Source organism: Acartia tonsa, chromosome 6 (assembly GCF_053477335.1).
Source record: "Acartia tonsa isolate MP-2025a chromosome 6, ASM5347733v1, whole genome shotgun sequence".
Taxonomy (NCBI): domain Eukaryota; kingdom Metazoa; phylum Arthropoda; class Copepoda; order Calanoida; family Acartiidae; genus Acartia; species Acartia tonsa.
Window position 1 is genome coordinate 30,969,080 of NC_137265.1, and position 19,530 is coordinate 30,988,609.

At 29.8% G+C, this 19,530-nt stretch overlaps 1 protein-coding gene across 3 annotated transcripts in view; it reads right to left on the reverse strand.

Moving 5' to 3' along the window:
• The window catches only part of LOC145322364 (uncharacterized), a 225,466-nt gene that overhangs the window by 20,036 nt on the left and 185,900 nt on the right, over nucleotides 1–19,530 (reverse strand). For all 3 annotated transcript variants that reach the window (XM_080164348.1, XM_080164349.1, XM_080164347.1), the window contains one exon: nucleotides 1,147–1,416. In XM_080164348.1, coding sequence (XP_080020474.1) covers nucleotides 1,147–1,416 — 270 coding nt within the window. The remainder of the gene's footprint in view (nucleotides 1–1,146; nucleotides 1,417–19,530) is intronic.

Consider the following 19,530-nt stretch of genomic DNA (forward strand, 5'->3'; position numbering starts at 1 on the left):
TATATTACAATAACATGCCTTTGGGTACTTTTATTTAATCTTAAATGGATGATTTCAACAGTGTCCAAAGTTTTTAACCAACAATTTTGATCCGATGAAGGGGTTTTACATTTATTATCATTAAGTGGATAAAATACCAAAAATTTATATATATCCCTTCAAAAAATTATTGTTGTTGTTTTTTTGGTAGGAGTTGGGGAAATTGAAATTAATTTAAAACTTGCAATATAACAAATTGTGGGTGGGGAAATTTTTAGAATTGATTTGTGTTACAAAAACTTTTTCGAACATTTTCTCCCCGGGGGGAAAAGGTGGTTATTTGATACCAACACAAAATATTTATTTTTTTACTCAAGTATACAGAGATAGGACTATTGATGGCAATTGAAAAATATTAGAGAAAGATTATGTGTGGATTAAAACATGTGTCATTAAATTTTACCTCCCAGAATTTTCATACGAAAATAGTTATTTTTAGGCAAAAGAAACTATTTTATCCAAAAAGGCCAAAACTTTTCTGTAAGACAGAACTTTTAGATTTTAGATAGTTTATTTGATATCCTGGTAAAAATAAAAACATGACATTGTAAACAGTTTTTAGCCTACAAAAAAGAAAAGCTGTTTTAGAAGTAAAAAAATTAGAGAAAAAAGATTTCTTCGACAATTTTCAAGTTTATTTCATCGATTTATAAAAATCTTTAGTTACCAGATGTACAAGAAATTTGTAATTTTTCCCATTTCTCTTTTATTGCTGTTGGTCAAAATTATTTCGAGTGTTTTATCCCGTCAACAAAAAGACTTGTTATCAAAATATTAAGAAAGGAACCAGAGATGTAAATTATCATTAAATGGGCAAAAAAATAACCTGCCCCTCTAACATTATACTCATAATTAAACAACCTCTTTTAAATATAATAATATGTTTTTTCATTAATAATTAAGTTTTTGCTACTTTGCTTTTGAACGGCACACAAATGATTTCACCAAATAAAAAGGATTAATTATGGCAATAAAAAGCCTTTTTATAGTACAAGCATCCACCAGTTGTAAGGGAATTCTACGACAAAAAATGACAGATCAATTAGGACTTACAAACTAAGGTCATAAAATTAAAGAGAAGATAATTAAAACATTGAAAAGCCCTACCTGAGAAATCTCAATTTCTCTTGTATTGAGCGTGGCGGCTTGCTGATAAATACTCGGCGGAGCAACAACATCCCGCCGCCCGCCGTCCCTGCCTCTCGCCTCACTATGCACACTATTCAACATCTCCCGCCGATAATCTGTGTCGACATCACTGGCCCGCCGGTTGTGGTACTCCATTTCTGGCTCGCTGCGGCGGGACAAATCGCCGTCAATATCGCTCTGCCCGCCGCCCCCGCCTTGAATCCAACCATTGCCAGCGTCAGACTTGGCCTGAAAAAAATTAATATTTAAATTTTATTTTACATAAACAATGCCTTTGGTTCAAAAGCAATAACAATTGTTTACAATCTATTTAAAAGCTACACAAAAAAAAACTATGAAGAACCTTCGCTCCTTGGATAAAAGTTATAAAAATCAGATGGTGTGTCTTTAATTCCGTAAGTATCACATGCGCAGGTGTTCATACATCCGCAACTTTTCGAAATAGCGAATTTAAAATGATAATTGGTTCGAAGGAAAAGGCTAGGGTCAGCTTTTATGCCAATGATAGGCGGTTCTGATAATCTTATAATATGATACATATACGGAAATTAAGGACACACCCTATTCAGATATAAAACCAAAACGGAACATTTAAATTAAGTTGAGTACACCGACTATTTCCTCTAGTATATACAGTTCTATAGTTAGATACACGAATAGATTTCTGTAAATAAAAATACCGATTTTACAACCACTTTAGTTTTGTAAATTATACAGGGATCTTAATGGATAAGACAAGGAACGATTTATTGGTTTATGATAAAAAAAAACTGCCCTTATGTCATTGGTGAAAAAGGTTGGACAAATCAATTGAGATTTGTGTCCCCGGAGTTTTTGAATGATAGAACTGTTTAAAAATCTTTAGATACTTGAAATATAGCTATAATCAAGATAATAACTTGAGTTTTCCCAGTATAAAATAAACTATTTGTGTATCTAACTATCTTAAACTTAAATTATACTTGCTATAGGAATCATAGGCGTCCAAGGGGGGGGGTAATGGGCCATTTGGCACCCCCAAACGATTTTGGGGGTGCCGTAGGCACCCCCAAAATTTTGTGAACAATACCCCCCCAAAAAAAAAATTACCCCTACCTTGGGGGTGCCGTAGGCACCCCCAACGATTTTGGGGGGGGTATTTACCCCCCCAAACCATTTTGGGGGGGTAAATACTCCCCCCAAAATAGAAAATCTCTAACAAAAAAAATTTTTGCGCGCTTCGCGCGCATTTTTAATACTAAATTTTTTATAAAATTTAAATTACCCCCCCCAAAAATTTACCCCGGGGGTAAATTTTGGGGGGGGTAAACAAATTTTACCCCTGCCAACAGATTTCAGGGGGGGTAATTACCCCCCCCAAGCAAATTTTACCCCCGGGGTAAAAATTTTGGGGGGGGTAAAAAAAATTTGCGGCGCGCTTCGCGCGCCATTTTACCCCCCCCAAAACCAAATTACCCCCCCCTTAAAAAAATTTTACCCCCCCCAAAATAAAAAGCTTGGACGCCCCTGATAGGAATATCTCTATAATTTAGGAACCATAAATACATATTTTAAAGGAAGTAGCAAATATATAAATATTTCAATAAACAATGATATAAACAAAATATTACAAATATACACATTTTCATGCAAAAAGGTTAAAAAAGTAACTAAAATACAAAATTCAATCCATAAGTAGCACAGCAATATTAAACTAGCAACATTTTGCTAATATTTAACAACAAAGACAATAAAAACAGGTAAATTGGTCATATTATGAATTTAATCTATTATAACTAACTTGCTCGTCAAGCGAAATTCTGTATGAGATATGATTATTAATTGAAAATTTTATAAAACTCTAAGCATAAAAACCGCTTCCCCTTCCTTAAAAGAACAAATAAGTTCCTCAAAATTAGTGCGTTATAAAAACATTAAGGAAGAGAAAATAATTTGTTTGCTAGATGTACCAGTTGAACTATGGTATTATTATTATATCAACATAAGATTATTGTTCATGTCCATTATGTCTATAGAAATATCAAGTTTAACAGCTCTTATAACGGAATGTCGTTTATTTCCAGCTATGACTTATAATAACAAAGGCCATGTAAAGTCGAGATGCATAATTCAAATTGTATGTCAATTAAAAGTTACCAGTTTTAACAGGGTTATGAGTGCAATACCGCGCTGCGCATCTAAAGAGAGGATGTTTCGCGCCAAAAAAAAATGTGCAGCTCAATGCCGAGCACAACAAAATTGTTGGCAAAATCTTCATCTTCGTAAGTGAGTTCTGTAGCTGAACCGTCCCCCAGAACTATCCAATAGATATTCAAATAGGGAAAATGGAGCATAAAAGAAATTGGTTGGATTGATATTTTGCAGAGATGAAGGTATGAGACAATGGATGGTGAATTTAAATTTACATAATTAATGTGTTTAAATTTTTCTCATAGGTATCTTAAAGGTAACAGGGGGAAGATAATTGTTTTTTTTTATTGTGTTACTTCATTTCTATCTTTTCTTTCACATCTTATCGAAATATAGATCCCTTTTAGCGGGGTGGGTAAATAGTCCATAAGGTAAATTCAGGGTTATCCCGCAATGCTGTTGTGTGCATAGCAATTATCAACATTTTGTGGTGATGTACTGTGCATGGACCTAGAGACAGACACACTCATATTTCATGTAGCGCAGCTACGCTTTAATTAACTTTCAGTATGTCTCTTTTATTTGAAGACTTTAGATTTAGGCTTAATTAATGCATTATTTTTTTTCATTAGACCATTTATATTTATTTGTAATTTGAAGAATTTTCCAAAAGTAGAATTACAGACAACCAACCCTTTATTGCACAACCTTTGGATTGAGGTTTTAGATGTGTTGTGAAATCATCATTTATGCCTGGTAATTAGCGAAGGAATTGCCCAAAACTTATCAAAACTTCCTTTAAACTATACTAAGTTGATCCCTGCGCTACCTAAAAACCTGGTTGTTCTTGTTTTCCTTATTTGTTGGCTGTGTAATAAATAAAAAGTTGCATATTTACGTATTAAAGCACATACATTCATAGCAAGAATATCTATGTTCATAGGTAGCGCAGCAATAACAAGATGTTAAAAACTAAGATAAGGGATTACAAACAAAAGTAATTTTTAGGAAAAATTCGGTTAAAGTAATGGATTATCAATGGATTATAAACATAGAATAACAGAGTGTTAGTGTGTGTGTATGTGTTAGTGCTTGAGAAAGATGCAACTGAATGCTTCTTAGTACAACATGGAGACTGTCACAGTAGGATAGATGTACATACCACATTGTAGAAGAGCTTTGCTTAAAAAAACTCTCGTAAGTATGAAAAGTAAAGATTTAAAACTTCCTCTGACAATAATTTGTCTTTTTTAACCCAACCCATCCTTGTTAATAAAGCATAATTATGTTAATCAAGGCAATGTGTGTACATACTCATATATTTACCAGTTTGATACATGAATGGTTTACTCAAAATTAGAAGGTTTTTTTTCAACAAGGAACAATCCTATTAGTAGCCGGTTATCTTGGACAATTGTTAAGCTTTAAATATAACGCTTAAAAAAACTAAAAAATATCATAGATAATATAGTCATTAAGGCTCCCAAAATAAAGTAATCCAAACGTGCATCTGACCATTAAATAGGTATGTTTTTAAATATCCTTCAAAGGTTGCCAAAATATGACAGTCTTGCATATTTCCTTGTGGAAAAGTGTAAAGAAAAGATCATTTTTAAGGCCGTAAATATATTGTTTTGTACAGTTTTCTTGCAGTTGTTGTCAATAAAGGAAATATAAAATTCGGTTTAAAAGAGCACTTTTCAAAGACAGTAAAAAAAAAAGTTTTCTTCAATTACAAAATTTATATCTAAATGTATAATATATCAACTACAAAAAAAAACAGAATTTCACAAATAAAAATTTGAAAAAGATTAACTAACTGCCAATCATTTTAGATTTTAATTTAAATTTTCACATTTGTGGATTTTTTAGAAAGAAAATATGGTGTAAATATGAGGAATCTAAAAATACTCAATTGGCCTGGCAGAATATTTTGTTTAATTTCCTTTCTACATAACTATGAGCAATCAAAATCCACACACACACACACATACAAACAGACCAATACACACTCACACAAATACACAAGAATAGTTTGTCCACCAGTTGCACACCAACAATAAACTAATAATTTAGATTAAAACGAACAATAAGGTGTAATACAGATAACTAAAATCCTATAAGATTTTTAATAATGTAATTTTAAAATAAACAATTAGTTTTTAAAAAACCCTTGCTCTACTGTACTGCAATCAAGTGTGTCTGTGTAGTGAAAGTCGGACAAACAGGCATAACCTGATTATAGAGAAGCTGCGCTACTCTCAAACACACACACACATGTTATAAGAATGATGTATGCATCCGACTTGACAACATTTTGTCAGGGCTACCTCAAGGGTAGAGTGTGTCAACCTAGTTTAAATGTTGTGCTGTTAATTTATCCAAAAAATATTACCAATGATTAAAATTAAAGAAATCAATCACACAGTCAATTTTTTTTAGTATTTACTAAAGTAAAGTTTTGGTATAATAGATAGATAAATGGATGAATATATAATGATAGATTGATTAAAATGTGATATTAACAGATAACAGATAGATAGATTGATAAATGACTAAATTTAATTGTTCTTTCAGATGTGAGAGTATAGAGATAGGGCAATAGACAATAAATTAATTTTCCTTCCAATTATTATGCATAAATTTCAATGTTTTTGAACTACTATGATTGATTTAACAATAAATTTCAATGAAAAATGTGGATTGTCTTAAATTTGAAAAAAAATTGTGGTGATTAACTTGTAATTTAAATTGACATTACGTCCAACATTAAACATCATGTGTTGATATAACTACAACAATAAAGATTAATAGGTAATATTGCTTACAAAAATAGCAAATACTGTTATAAAAAAATTGCAAATATATTCCCAAATTATAAACAAATTGCACTTAAATGTATTTTTAAGCGCAGCAACTCTATGATTCAGAAATATAAAAAGTTGTAGACATTGGTTAAAATTCTATAGTTTAAATTAAATGTATGCGTAATGGGTATATATTAGGGATTAAAAACCCCTTTAAAATTGAAAGTAGGAAGGCTTTTTCACTTATTTATAAAATACAACCCCTGACAAAATCCTGTGCATGTAATTTATAATTTATGTATGTTACTTTAAATTCTTAGATTTTTAGGGTTTTTTTTCCTTGTTAGTTTATTGTATGCAGAAAATCAGGGAGAAAGGTATAAGACACCGACATTAAAGTTTATGATTTTTTTCTAGTATTGCTTCGAAACTGACAAATATCCGATGGATTAAAACCGGTTCTAATCCATAAAGAAAAATCATATATAGCAACATATTAGAAAAACTTTCAATGAATATTAAAATAAAAATCTAAAAATTAATACCTGTTTTGAAAACCCAGGCCTTTGGATTGCTAAGAAAACTGGTTTTAATTTTATAATTTTTCATTTTAATAAACGTGGAAAGCTGTCTATAATATTTACAATACGATAAATAAACATTTTTCCATACTTTAAAAGTAAATGAGTGATTAAGTTTACCAAAATAATTTTGGAGGTGAATTAATTTATCCCCCATTTTCCTATCCCTGTATTTCTGGGCGCAATTTAGGTTGTTGGAAGCAATTATTGAAATGTTTAAATTAGAATAAGATTACTTTTTTATGAATTCATTTTCAAGCAAAATTAAACTATTTAAAGTTTGTATTTTTAAGAATTACAGTTTCACCCTATAAACAACAACAGGCATAAAGCATAGCCTAAAACCATAACAAGAGTTAAATCTTCCGAAAATAGCCTGGACAATCCTAAGACATTCATGAATCTGCTCATCAATAGAAGTTTTGAGGTTAGAGATATCTTGATGGACAAACAATTATATAAAATAACAGGAATAAAGGGAATGACAGTTCCTCAACAAAATATGAGATAGATGCTTCTACTCCATTCACGAACATTTGTTTCCTTAATCTTAAGTTAAGGTTATCCATTATTAATAATTATTTCGCAAAAGATTTCGTTGTTAAGTTAAACAATGATCATTTTTATTCTTCAAAACATTTTAAATCTTGAATGTAAAATAAAATACAGCACTATGTTATAAAATAAAATAAATAAGAACTGTTAGGTTAGATAAGATAGGGTAAGATTTGTTGTATGTTTTGTACACTCTAGCGGGAAGATAAGAAACTATAAGTTTTTAAAAATATAAAGATAAGGATTTCTTAGATAATTCGTAATATTTAATTTTTATTCAAATAATATGTTTAAAACAAATCTTATTATCTAAAGTAGTTAGGTTTTTTCTGTAGCTTAAGATTTCGATAACTGCTGCACCTATTGAGTTCTACATTTTAAAGAAGCTTCATATATTCTATTTTAAAGTTTTAGCCATGTGATGGATTTAGGCAATTCTTACCCCCAGCGAATGCAGAGCCCCTAGATGCTATGGGTTAATCCACTAGTATTAAAAATTGTTTTATGATATTTATTTGATTTACTTGATAAATAACATATATCTAATATATTTTTGGATACTCGATATTAGTTTTGTTTATTACAAATTAAAATTGCCGCGCTACATATGAATAATATTATGATTGTTGTTTATCTGTATAGGTATGAGAGCAAGGGTAAAGGTTGCACAGATAAAACAAGGATGATATAAGCATTTGGTAGCACAGCTACACATTAAACAAAAGAGTATATTCATAAATTCATTAGAAAACTGTAATATGAGAGATTACTTAATAACTACATCTCTAATTATATATAAATAGTAGACATAAACTTGAAATTATTTGTCAATGCAACACCTTAATGTTTAACTGGGATAAAACGGATGTAATTTCATGTTGTATGAAAAAACTATACAGTACATGACTGTGTCGCCTCCACCGACAAATTCCAGGGAAGTAGAGAACATCTTAATTAATCTACAACCCTTTCTTTCCCCAATTTAGATAAATAAGCTACCAAAGAAGGTGCATAACACAAAAGATCTAGGGAAGATTAATATAACACCAATTGGCATATCCCTTCTTTAAAGAAAAATTGGCATACACCTTTTCCAAGATAACAAAGGTTAGCTACCAAATATATACATTATTTTTGTACGTCCGGCTGTACATCCTTTATAATCACTTCACAAAATAATATTTCTTCTGATACTAACTATATAAGTAAATAATAATGCTTTTTTGATACCGTTATTGCTGCGGTACTTATGAAAATTCCTTTTCTTGTTTTCTATAGTTTTTGCTTTAAAAATTCTGTATAAAGTGATTACAGTACAATTATTTGAAATTAGTATTGGCGGATTTTTATCATCAAGAGGATAGTGTACAAAATAATGCCACGGTCGTAGCGGTCATGCGTCTTGCGTCATATTGGAAGGAATTTCAGATCTCAGTTTTCGCTATTTGATTTACTATTTTTCTCTATGAGATAAAAGCGATGCTTGCTAGATTATCTAATTATCTATAATATTAAGAAAAAATTTTCTGAAATCGCCAAATCTGGGGTCGGAAATTTGCGTCAGCCTTCCAACCTGACGCATGACGCATGACCGCTACGACCGTGGCATTATTTTGTCCACTGTCCATCAAGAGGGTATAAAATTCATCTTCTGCTGATTTGGGGATACAATGGATGATATATTAATATCCTCTCCCATTAGCTGACTTTCATAACTTGTAAATATTGAAAAATTATGTTTTAAGTTAATTTTATCAATAGATGTCCTCTCCCTTCTTGATATTCTATATCAAAATAATCTTCAAAAATCTAATATTATTTAAAGTTCTAAGAAAGATGGAGAATCTTTTTTGGTGTATTATTGAATTTTCAGACGAATGTGCATAAAGCTAGAACTTTCAGGGATTTTACAGATCATTAAATTTATCAAAAAAGTTATATAGGCCTTTTCAAGAAAGATCATTTATGTTTACCTATAAAAATGCTCTGTATTGAGACAGAATGTAATGTTTTACACCTTTGCTTTTAGTCGTACAATGAATACATAATTTTTAAAACAAGAATTGTGGGCAAATAAATTTATCCACAATAGTTCTATCCATCTATCCCTGGATTTTTAACTGTAAATGTATTTTACATTAAAATATGCATTTCTTGAAATCAAATTTGTTTCCATTTTTGGGAGCTTGGTATATTAACAGGGAAGGAGGGTACAATGGACTGTAAATTACATACTGACCTTAAAATTTCATGAACAAATTGTGTTAGCTTAAATTAAATCAATATTGGTACAAAGTAGCAGTGTTTAAACTTTTCATAATTTTAATCTGTATATATTATAATTTTGTTTGTCATAATCGGGGCTAAATTATTTTATTTTGATTTTTGCATTCCCTAAGATCCTTGGGAATATTATGGAAATTATCTTCTGTTCGAACCAGATAAATGGGGATTAGGCAATGGACGATGCATTAATCTTTATTTCGCTAGTAGGAAATTATGTCTATGCTAGCAGATCAATAATGAGTGGAAGAAAGGTTGTGGAATTAGATTAATAAGCCTAATTGACCTCTTAGTCCTTGGAGTTTTGTTTATTATAAGAGCGTAGCTACTCTTATACCAATGTTATAGATAAAAAAGTTTGTACATTATATGTTGGTGAGACCAGTAAGATCTTAATAATTCACAAAAACGTTGAAAACCCTTTTGTACTTTTGCATTAGCGTTTAAGTATGAATAAACAGATAGGATCTGTCTTTTCATTGTAAAATCCTTAATTTTAACTCGAGGCAATTCAAATCCTACCCCAATCCTAATAGAAACTTTATTAAAATTAAGAAATATGGGGGGGGGGGTAATGAAAGAACAAAGTGTATGAGAAATCATCTCAAAATTTAAATCAATTGACTAAATATTTGGCTTTTCTTATTGAAGCAATTTCAGGAAGGGGGCGTGTATTAAATGCTCCACTTTCGTTCAGAGGGGATACTACCATCTTTGTGACATTAACAAAATTAAAAGCAAATACTTGTAAATAACTTTTTAATAATGCAATCTTTTTATGTGTGCATTTTAGCCCTAGGTACATTTTAATGCTTGTTCGTCCGTTCGTCATGTTCGTTTTAAGAATTGAGAAGATGATATTATTATAAATAAATATTGAGTGTTCTTTCTAAGGAAAGAGGCATGTCGCATATTTATTTGATAGTTCCTACCAAAAATATGCATATAACTATATAAATTTTATTTTGTATTATCTTTTTTTTTACTTTATTCGTAATGATTGTTCTTTTAAATTGCGCTTCTTCTGAAAATAATTCAGAAATGTTTTTGGCAATATTATAATTTTCTAATTGTATGAAATAATTCAATACTTTTGCTTGTATTGATTATATTGCTTACCAGTGTGAATTCATATCCGCATATGATCTTTAAATATCCCAGTCCGAAGATTGCTATTATTGGTTATAACATTTGTACACTCAACTTAATGAACCAGTCAATCTAAAATAAATGAAAGCTCCAAAAGTTGTTAAGCCAACGAATAAGAAAATGTCATTAAAAACTTTGAGGAATAGTGAAATAAACAGTCCAATTTTCCCAAATTCCCTACAATTAATTACAGAAAATCCAGAAGGGGAGCAATAGGAGACAATTCAATTATGAAATCTACTGGTGACAAATTTTAATATTATATAATTAAGAAGTGGCAAAGAAAAATTCATCGTCGATTGTCCACTCCCTTTCTCCATGCAAAGATAAAAATCTTTTAACTGTTCACAAACAAAACTTTTAGGGAGAAGATAGAATATGAAAGAGAGAGAGAGATGGACAGAGAGAGAGAGAGAGAGATAGAGAGAGAGAGAGAGAGAGAGAGAGAGAGAGAGAGAGAGAGAGAGAGAGAGAGAGAGAGAGAGAGAAAGGGGAAAGGGGAAAGAGAGAGAATGAGAAAGATTGTGAGAAAGAGGGCAATGTCTAAAATGTTTGCATATTATGTTTAAACACAACAACAAAAATAAGATTATCAAACAAGAACAATTAAGTGTATTGACTAAAAAAGAACAGTAAAGTATGATGCAGTAAGAATGGAGAAAAAAATCTAATTTGTCAGAAAATTATTATAAATTTATAAAAATAGCCTCTTTTGCTATTTTATCAATAAAGCTACATTGAAAAAACAACGAAGGTATATGCATTAAGATATATAAGTTTTCCGGAATTTTAAAGTTAGGGGGAGATTTGAAATCTGCATCAAATTTTAAGGATTTTTTATAAAATTCGTTTTTTCTATAATTCTTTATCTAAAAGCGGAAATGCATTTTAAGTTAATTAATTTTGACCAATAGGATAGGTGGATTTTAAACTACCTGCGCTCTAATTGGTTGAATGATGTACGACATCCAATCAGAGCGCAGATTTTTTAAATCCACCAATCACAGATGCCAAAATTAATTAACTTAAAATGCATTTCCGCTTTTAGATAAAGAATTATAGAAAAAACTAATTTTATAAAAATCCTTAAAATTTGATGCAGATTTCAAATCTCCCCCTAACTTTAAAATTCCGGAAAACTTATATATCTTAATATGCATTGTTGGTTTTAGAAAATAATAAGTCAAGTATGCTTAATTCATCACATCTTAGCAAAATAACAAGGAATAATTATATCCATAAGTAGAGCAGCAACATATTCTATACACAAAGAAGAGTATGATAAATTCTTAGCATAACCTTTACATAACCTTTACGATGACCTAAAAGAACATTGAGACTACCTAGTTAAGGAGTAGCTTAATATATAAGCTCCTAAACAATTATGATTTATAATAAGTAGTTTAAAAGGAAGTTTGTTAAACCGCCATAAACTTTTTTCTGAATAGGTAAATTTTGAAAAACCTAGTAAAGATATATTGCTACATAACACACTTCATATCTAGCAATGGATGTAGAATGTACGTGGATAGGGGAAAAATGTCGTCATTTTAGGTTGCTATTTCCTCTGTCATTTGTTGGTCAGTTTGTTCATCCAGTAGGAAAGAAGAAGTAAGGGGGGTGAAAGGGGGGAATCAAAGTTAAGCCTGCTGCGTGCTTCACTTTATTAAGAAACATAAAAATCTGGTGTAAGATCCAAGTTATAATATATTCATTTATCTAGCCCTTAGGGTTACTGGAAGATATATCAATCTTCTGACAATATTCTTATACAAAAAAAACATCTGTACTGAAAAATAATTTTTTTTAAAAACGAAAGTAAAAAGACTTGGAAGTAAAACGAAATAAACAATGAAAATTGTTTGAATTTTATGGAAACTAGATAAAATCTAATTTAATCCATATTGTTTGTTTGTCAGTCTGAACTTTAGACATGCGGAATTTCATGAGAAAGCTTAACATATTGAATGTATTTAAAACTAAACAATTCAACAAGGAGATTACGTCCTCATAAGCGCTACAACAACTAACTAATAATATCTTAAATTTAATCCAACTGTAAAAAGTTAAGATATGTTGAATGTAAAAATATACATATATAAAACATAAAACATTAGAGTTGATTAGCAAAGCAAAAATGAATATTTTCATATACTCTATTTTTCTTGTCTGATTTGTTTTGTACGATGCGTTCTTAACATTTTGGAGCGTAAAAATTAGTCTAAAACCATCCATTAACGATATCTCATCGGACCTACTTACCTTACTGCATTAACAAACAGAATAAAATCCAATTATATTATTGTATTTAGAATATTTAAGCCTGTAAATAAGGTTTGTATATACAGTACAGTAAGGAAGTTGGAATTATCAGAATTATTAGGTTCTTAAAAACGAGGATTTTTTAGGGAAGCAAAAATTAGACCGTGGTAGGTTTTGGGCTATTTAATAGGAATTGGCTGTGCTAATAACCACAAATCTTGTTGTTTTTATATAATTTATTTCGAGTTAAACATGAAACAAACTATGAATTTATGTATTTTTAAATGTTTATAATAGATAAATTACGAATTACGGAATATAAATCATGTACATTTGAAGTATGAGATATTATTTTTTTGTTTTTAATAGAAACTCAAGAAAATCATTAAGAAAATCAGAATTTAGACCCATATTATTTAAAATTGATAAAGCAGATTTTACAACAAACAATGATTGAGAGAAACAGTTTAAAATGGTCCATCTTGATAAACATTCATCTTTACTAATTTTTAATGAGCGATCTTTGGCAATTAGAATTAGCAATGATAGTTGAAAAAATATTTCATTTTTAGCAAATATAGGGTACCAAACATTAAAAAGATAAAAATTTTCTTTGAGATAAATGAATTCAGGGGTGTCATTATTAAAATAATAGTCTAAATATAAAGCAAGTGCATGTATAAAGAATTTTGGGTAAAGGCAAAAAAATAATGAATGTTCTATACTACTTTCTACATTATATAGATTACATTTGGTAGAGTCACTATGACCAAAAAGACCTAGTTTTCGTTTTGATACAAGAGTGCGGCATATTTGTTCAAAAAAGAAACTTTTAAAATATAGGGGTAGAGGAAGAGAGAATAATTTATTGAAACTCAATTCAAAAGACTCAGTGTCAGGGAAAAATAGACCATATGACTTACATAGTAGTGTTAGCGCCCGAGATTTTAGAGGATGGGACAATGAATTATAATTAATATAAACAAAGATATACGTTTGTAAAAGATTTATATAATCAAATTAAGATTTGAATAATCAATCAATGTAAGATCGTGCATATTAACTGTGGGTACCAGTTTATTTTACAGTCCAATATCCCCTCCCTCCCATTGCACTGGAATAATTCCCTAGTGTATGAAGGGTGTGAAACCAATTTTCTTTTTAAATTTTCACACAATGTTTATTGAATACAAGATTCACGGATCCAAAGGATTATATAACCTATAAAGAATTCAACTAAAATATATGGATATGTAAAAATGTCATTATTAGAATTGGGTTATTATGATAAGTTTGTATGCCCTTTAGTAGATATAAATTACAACAAAATTAAGCAACATACTTCCAAGAGTATTTTTTTCTTGAAATGCCAGTTACCTTAAATTTGTGACTTCAAGCATTTGCTTATTTACTTCAAATTCACTTAAAAGGGTGGACCAATAGTAATATTAAGAAATAGAGACGACATACAATTTTTATAATTGCTTTTCATTCAATAATGTTTTTTTCTCGAAACTTTCTTGATATTTTTGGAATCTTAAAGGTCAGTTTCTAATTGTGTGTCCATTTGCGTTGTATGATCTCGAAAACGGCGAATTCTGGTTTTGTTTTTTTTGGAAAGAGAAATATCAACGTCTCATAGAGAAATAACCTCCACAAAAGTGATTTATGATCGTAGATCTAGTAAAATATCACATCTATTGTTCACTTGAAAATAAAGAAAATCATGAAATTGGAAATATTCCATACAGAAATTTCAAATTCATTCACTTTTCACCCTTTCGTTTCTTCCGTATATAAAATTCTCTCTCTAAGTTTAAGTCATGAAACCATAGAAATATATAGATGGATAATCAGATACTTTATTTTGAAAAACACCAACAAAAAAGTTTTTTTGTTTGCCAGTTAAGATCTAGCTAATAGCTGGCCTGTTTGAGTTCTTCTTTTAAGAAAACCTAAACATAGGCTCAGGAGTTCATGTAGATTTAAAAAAAAATATCTAATTTCTTTTAATTTAGTTCTGGATGGTTTTAGACTATTTTCTATCTTTCATAGGATATTTCCACATACATCTACATTGTCTTTATGTCCAACGATAATATTCAGTACTAGAAATCTTTATCTAATTCTACCCTTTAACAGTATTAAAATAATCAAATCATAACAATGTTCATATGTTGATAAATAACAACATAACAAGATTTTAGTTTATAACTAAAATGAAGTACATGACAAAAATCTTGCATTAATACATGACGACATGAACTGTTTTATATTCTAAAGTTTTCTATGAATGAAATAAAGTTTAGTTGTAAATAGGATTTGCTCAGGCATGACAAATAATTCAACACTTAAGGTTCGGAGTAGGGATACAGGGATGGGATGATTGAAGATTAATAAATCTCCCCACCCAAATTCTTGAGTGTGAAATGATACCTTTAGTATACATTGGTAGAATGAAAGGGTTGTTGATTCATTTTAGATTTAAACAAATAAATGTTGAATTTCACAATTACATTCTTAGATGGAGTAATTTTTTCAGTTTCATAATCTTTTAAGATCCGCCAAAGAACAAAAACAACATTATAAACTAGGCCTGCTTGCTTGGACGTGCGGACATTCCCTGCCATGATGTAGCTTCGCTACTAACAGCCTATTGATTTTGATTTACACATAATGAAAAAAAGAAGAAAGGTTTTGAAAGCAGAAAAAGAAATTTCAACTCAAAGGGAATCATTTTATTATTCAACATGTTGTAAAGTCTTAATTTCCAAACATCTGAAGGGATAAGACAATGGCCGATAAATTGATGTACATCCTGAATGATTATCAACGAGTTTTTACCTTTTTTCCTTCTTAATTTCAATAGAATTTTAATGATACATAACAATTCTAAAGTAAACCAAAAAATCATCTAAATTCTTACTTTTATTCAACCATAAAACATCTTTTTAAGTACCCTTGTTATAATACCGTAAATAGGTATAATAAAAATTTAACATGAGGGTTACTTACAAAACAGTTAAAAATGTTAATAAGTAGTACCGTAACAAAAGATTAATGAAGTAAGTTTTGCTTTATTTAGAAAGGCTTTAGAAACTAATCAATTTTGGCAGTAATTGTTAGTAAATCACGGAATATGACTTTAAATTATTCCAATAATATCAACTTATTCATCAACAACTAGTATAGCTAACCTACTCTGTTGACATAAACTATCTCTACAAACCTAAAAAAGTTCTGTTTAAGCGTGGCAACGCCACAATAAAAGTGCCTTGAGTAAAAAAGGCAATTAAGCTTTGAAGATTCACCTTTTGATATAATCAAAACTGTCGTTTTATCATAGAAATGGATAGATATACTGGAAATAATAAAAACAAGTAAATTTATAAATTACATTCCTTTAGCTATTTTATTAAAATACTAAAATAATATCAAATTAAATATAATAAGTCTATGTTTTTCCTGTTTTTTTAAAAAGAAATTTATCCCTACCAATGATGAGTTTAAGACAGGGAGGGATGGACCATTGGACCGTAAATTGTACTGGATCCTAACAACACCTTGATTGGAATATACAAACTAGAAATGTCCAAACTTTTCCACCAACGCTTTTAAACTACATAAGTGGTATTTATGTTTATCATAAATGGGAAAGTTAATAAAATTATCATCCATTGCCTTATCCCTTAAGATTCCTGGTTTTAGGACATTTTATACTTTGGATGTAAGAGCCAAAATTTGAATATCTTACTATCTGATCTTACTCAAAAGATAACTTGAATTCAATATATACAACATGAAATAGCCACTGTTTGCAAGAGTTTTTGTTAATGTTACGTAAATTTGATGTATTTTAATTAATTGACGGATTTTTAAAATCTATTAAATTAGTAATTCATTGATAACTATTTGCTTTATTGTTCTTCTTAAATAAACATGTTTTTAGTTTGTTATTGATGTGCTTCTTAAAAACTAGCCGTTAATTTTATTATTCGACTAACCTCTTTCACTTATAGAGATGATTCGTCAATGTGAAAATTTAAAAATCGCCAGCTAATTTAAAAGACAGACGAATTCGTTAAGTAAGATTTATTTTTAACAAAATATTTATTTAGCTATGAAAAAGTCTCATACAAAAAAATTTAAGTTTGATTCTTAAAAACACAATTTTATATCATAACTAACTTGATGAAATAAAGAAAAGCGGGGGGGGGGGGGGAGTGTGGCTATTTTACCGAAAGAAAGACAATTTTGTCATCAACTTTTCTGATAGCAAAAATAAGCCTTATTAATACAAAATGTGTTTTTTCTTCTTCCTAAAATCATGCTATAAATGTTTTTCATCTTTTATTTTTGAGACACTTTAAGGATTGGACCGATGAGTATTAAAATTAGGAACCATGTGTGCAGAAAAATACTCTACTTTTAGAGAGAGCTAAAATACTTAGACTTAGAATCATGGATAAAAAATCTCTAGAAAAAGTAAAAAATCATTTAGGTGATATTTATAAAGATATGAAATAAAATAAACTGTTCTATACAATACAGTAGATAGTGTTTTTAGTGCCTCGTAAGATCTTGTAAACAACTGAACAGCAAATACTTCGAAGTTTCATGAAAGCCTTGGTAGAGTTAAATTTCTTTAAAGACAAATGTCAATATGCAAATAGATGCTTTAATGTATTTTTATTTTTAAACTCAAGTCTTTGAATTAATTTTACTGCCTATCCCCACTAGACGATAGAGGCGCAGCCGTAAGTGTTTAATTATGTACACTATTGATATAACAGTATGTCTAAAATAAACACGTTATAAATAAAGAATTGTTGATATATCTTCAATTTATGTCAATTCAATGATTCTAAAGATTTGCTATTTTTTAAAATCAGATTACTTATTTCTGTCCTTAAGCTTTCTCCTCTCTTTCTATTTCAATCTATCTCTCTCCCCCTCCCACTCATTATGCTAAAATGATGTCATTTTAGCAGGGATGAATGGATAGGGCACTAATTGAAAATACGTGTTTGCATTTGATTTTGGTAAGAGGAAGATTGTGGATTAAATTAACATACATTGTACTCTCCCTTTCAATCCCTTGAAGCTACCATGCAATTTCAAATGAATTCTATCTACTTACAGTAGTAAGGTTTTCAGTTTGTCGATTAGGATCTCGCTTACTACAGAACTGATAGAGTTCTCCATAATAGGAAAGCATCACAGAGCACCTAGATGCTACTGGAAGTGTGCATAACTGACAAGTTATCGACTTCCTCAAATAAAAGTTGTTTTTGTTTCATTATTGTCCAAAAAAACCTATTATCTGTTATTTGTTACTGATCATGAATTATAAAATAATGTGTTGATATAACAACAACAATACAATTTAACAGGGAAGTCGTGTCGCTGACAAAAAGTTTACATAAAAGGAAAAGTCACCGTGTCCAAAATTAATTAAAATAAAACTGGTTCTAATAATTGCTTTTTAATTATTTCTTGTAAAAACAATTTACGTTGGTTGTTTGTTTATACAATTCTTAATATGATTATGCCTTGAAAGAAATTCATGTTGCCTACAAATTATTCGACTGTATAACTTTTCATAATTCATATTTGATTAAATGACAAAGGGCGCTCAATCAAAAGGATATTTGTCTTCGATTATATTAATATTATAGAATCCATTAGGCTTTTGGTTTGTCTATTAAGATATCTTGTTATCCATTTTCTGAAAACTATAGGTTTCGAGTTGGTTTTGGGTTATTTTATTTTGTTTTTATTTTGGAATCTCCTTTCGAATACAGAACACCAAAAATGTTAGGGGCGCAGCCTCTAGTTGGAGATAAATAGTACTTCAAGATCTACAGTGATGTTCTGATCCTAAATTGATGTTATCACCCCCCCCCCCCCTCTCCCTGCATATTATTAGCACACGCGCCAATGAAAGTGCACATAAACCCTATGGGAAGCCAATAATAAACAAATATGTAGTATTCAGATCAATATTTAGATTATTTTGGTTATGGCTATTCAGTTACAGTTACCTATACATATCTATATATCATTTTCTTTATTTGACACAGGTAATGCTTAGTATTGTACATTAATGAGCAAAAAATTAAAGATTGTGTTAATGCACCAAAATTTTGGCAAAATGAGGAATGATATAGTTGTCCTATCAATTTTAAACAAAATTCTAAATAGAATATTATTCAAATGGGCTGTTTTTTATTAAATTGGGTAAAATTTACAAAACCTTGATGTCCTTTCTTAAAATGTACTACATAAGTGTTGTTTAAAAAGGGCAACTCTTACTGACAAACAAACAAAATACCAATTAAAAGAAACAAAGCTTTTAATGTGACTAAGATAACCAGTTGAAGTTGGTGTTGTTATTACATCAACATAGGGCGTTACATAGATAGTATTAGTCAGTATATTCTATCAAACCTTATCAAGTCAACCTTAAATATACTATTTAGTCGACAAAAACGCAATGGAAATTTCGGTTAACACAATACTTCTACGTTTAGCAGGAATCCTTATCTACATTCCATTTAAATTCTAAAAAGCAA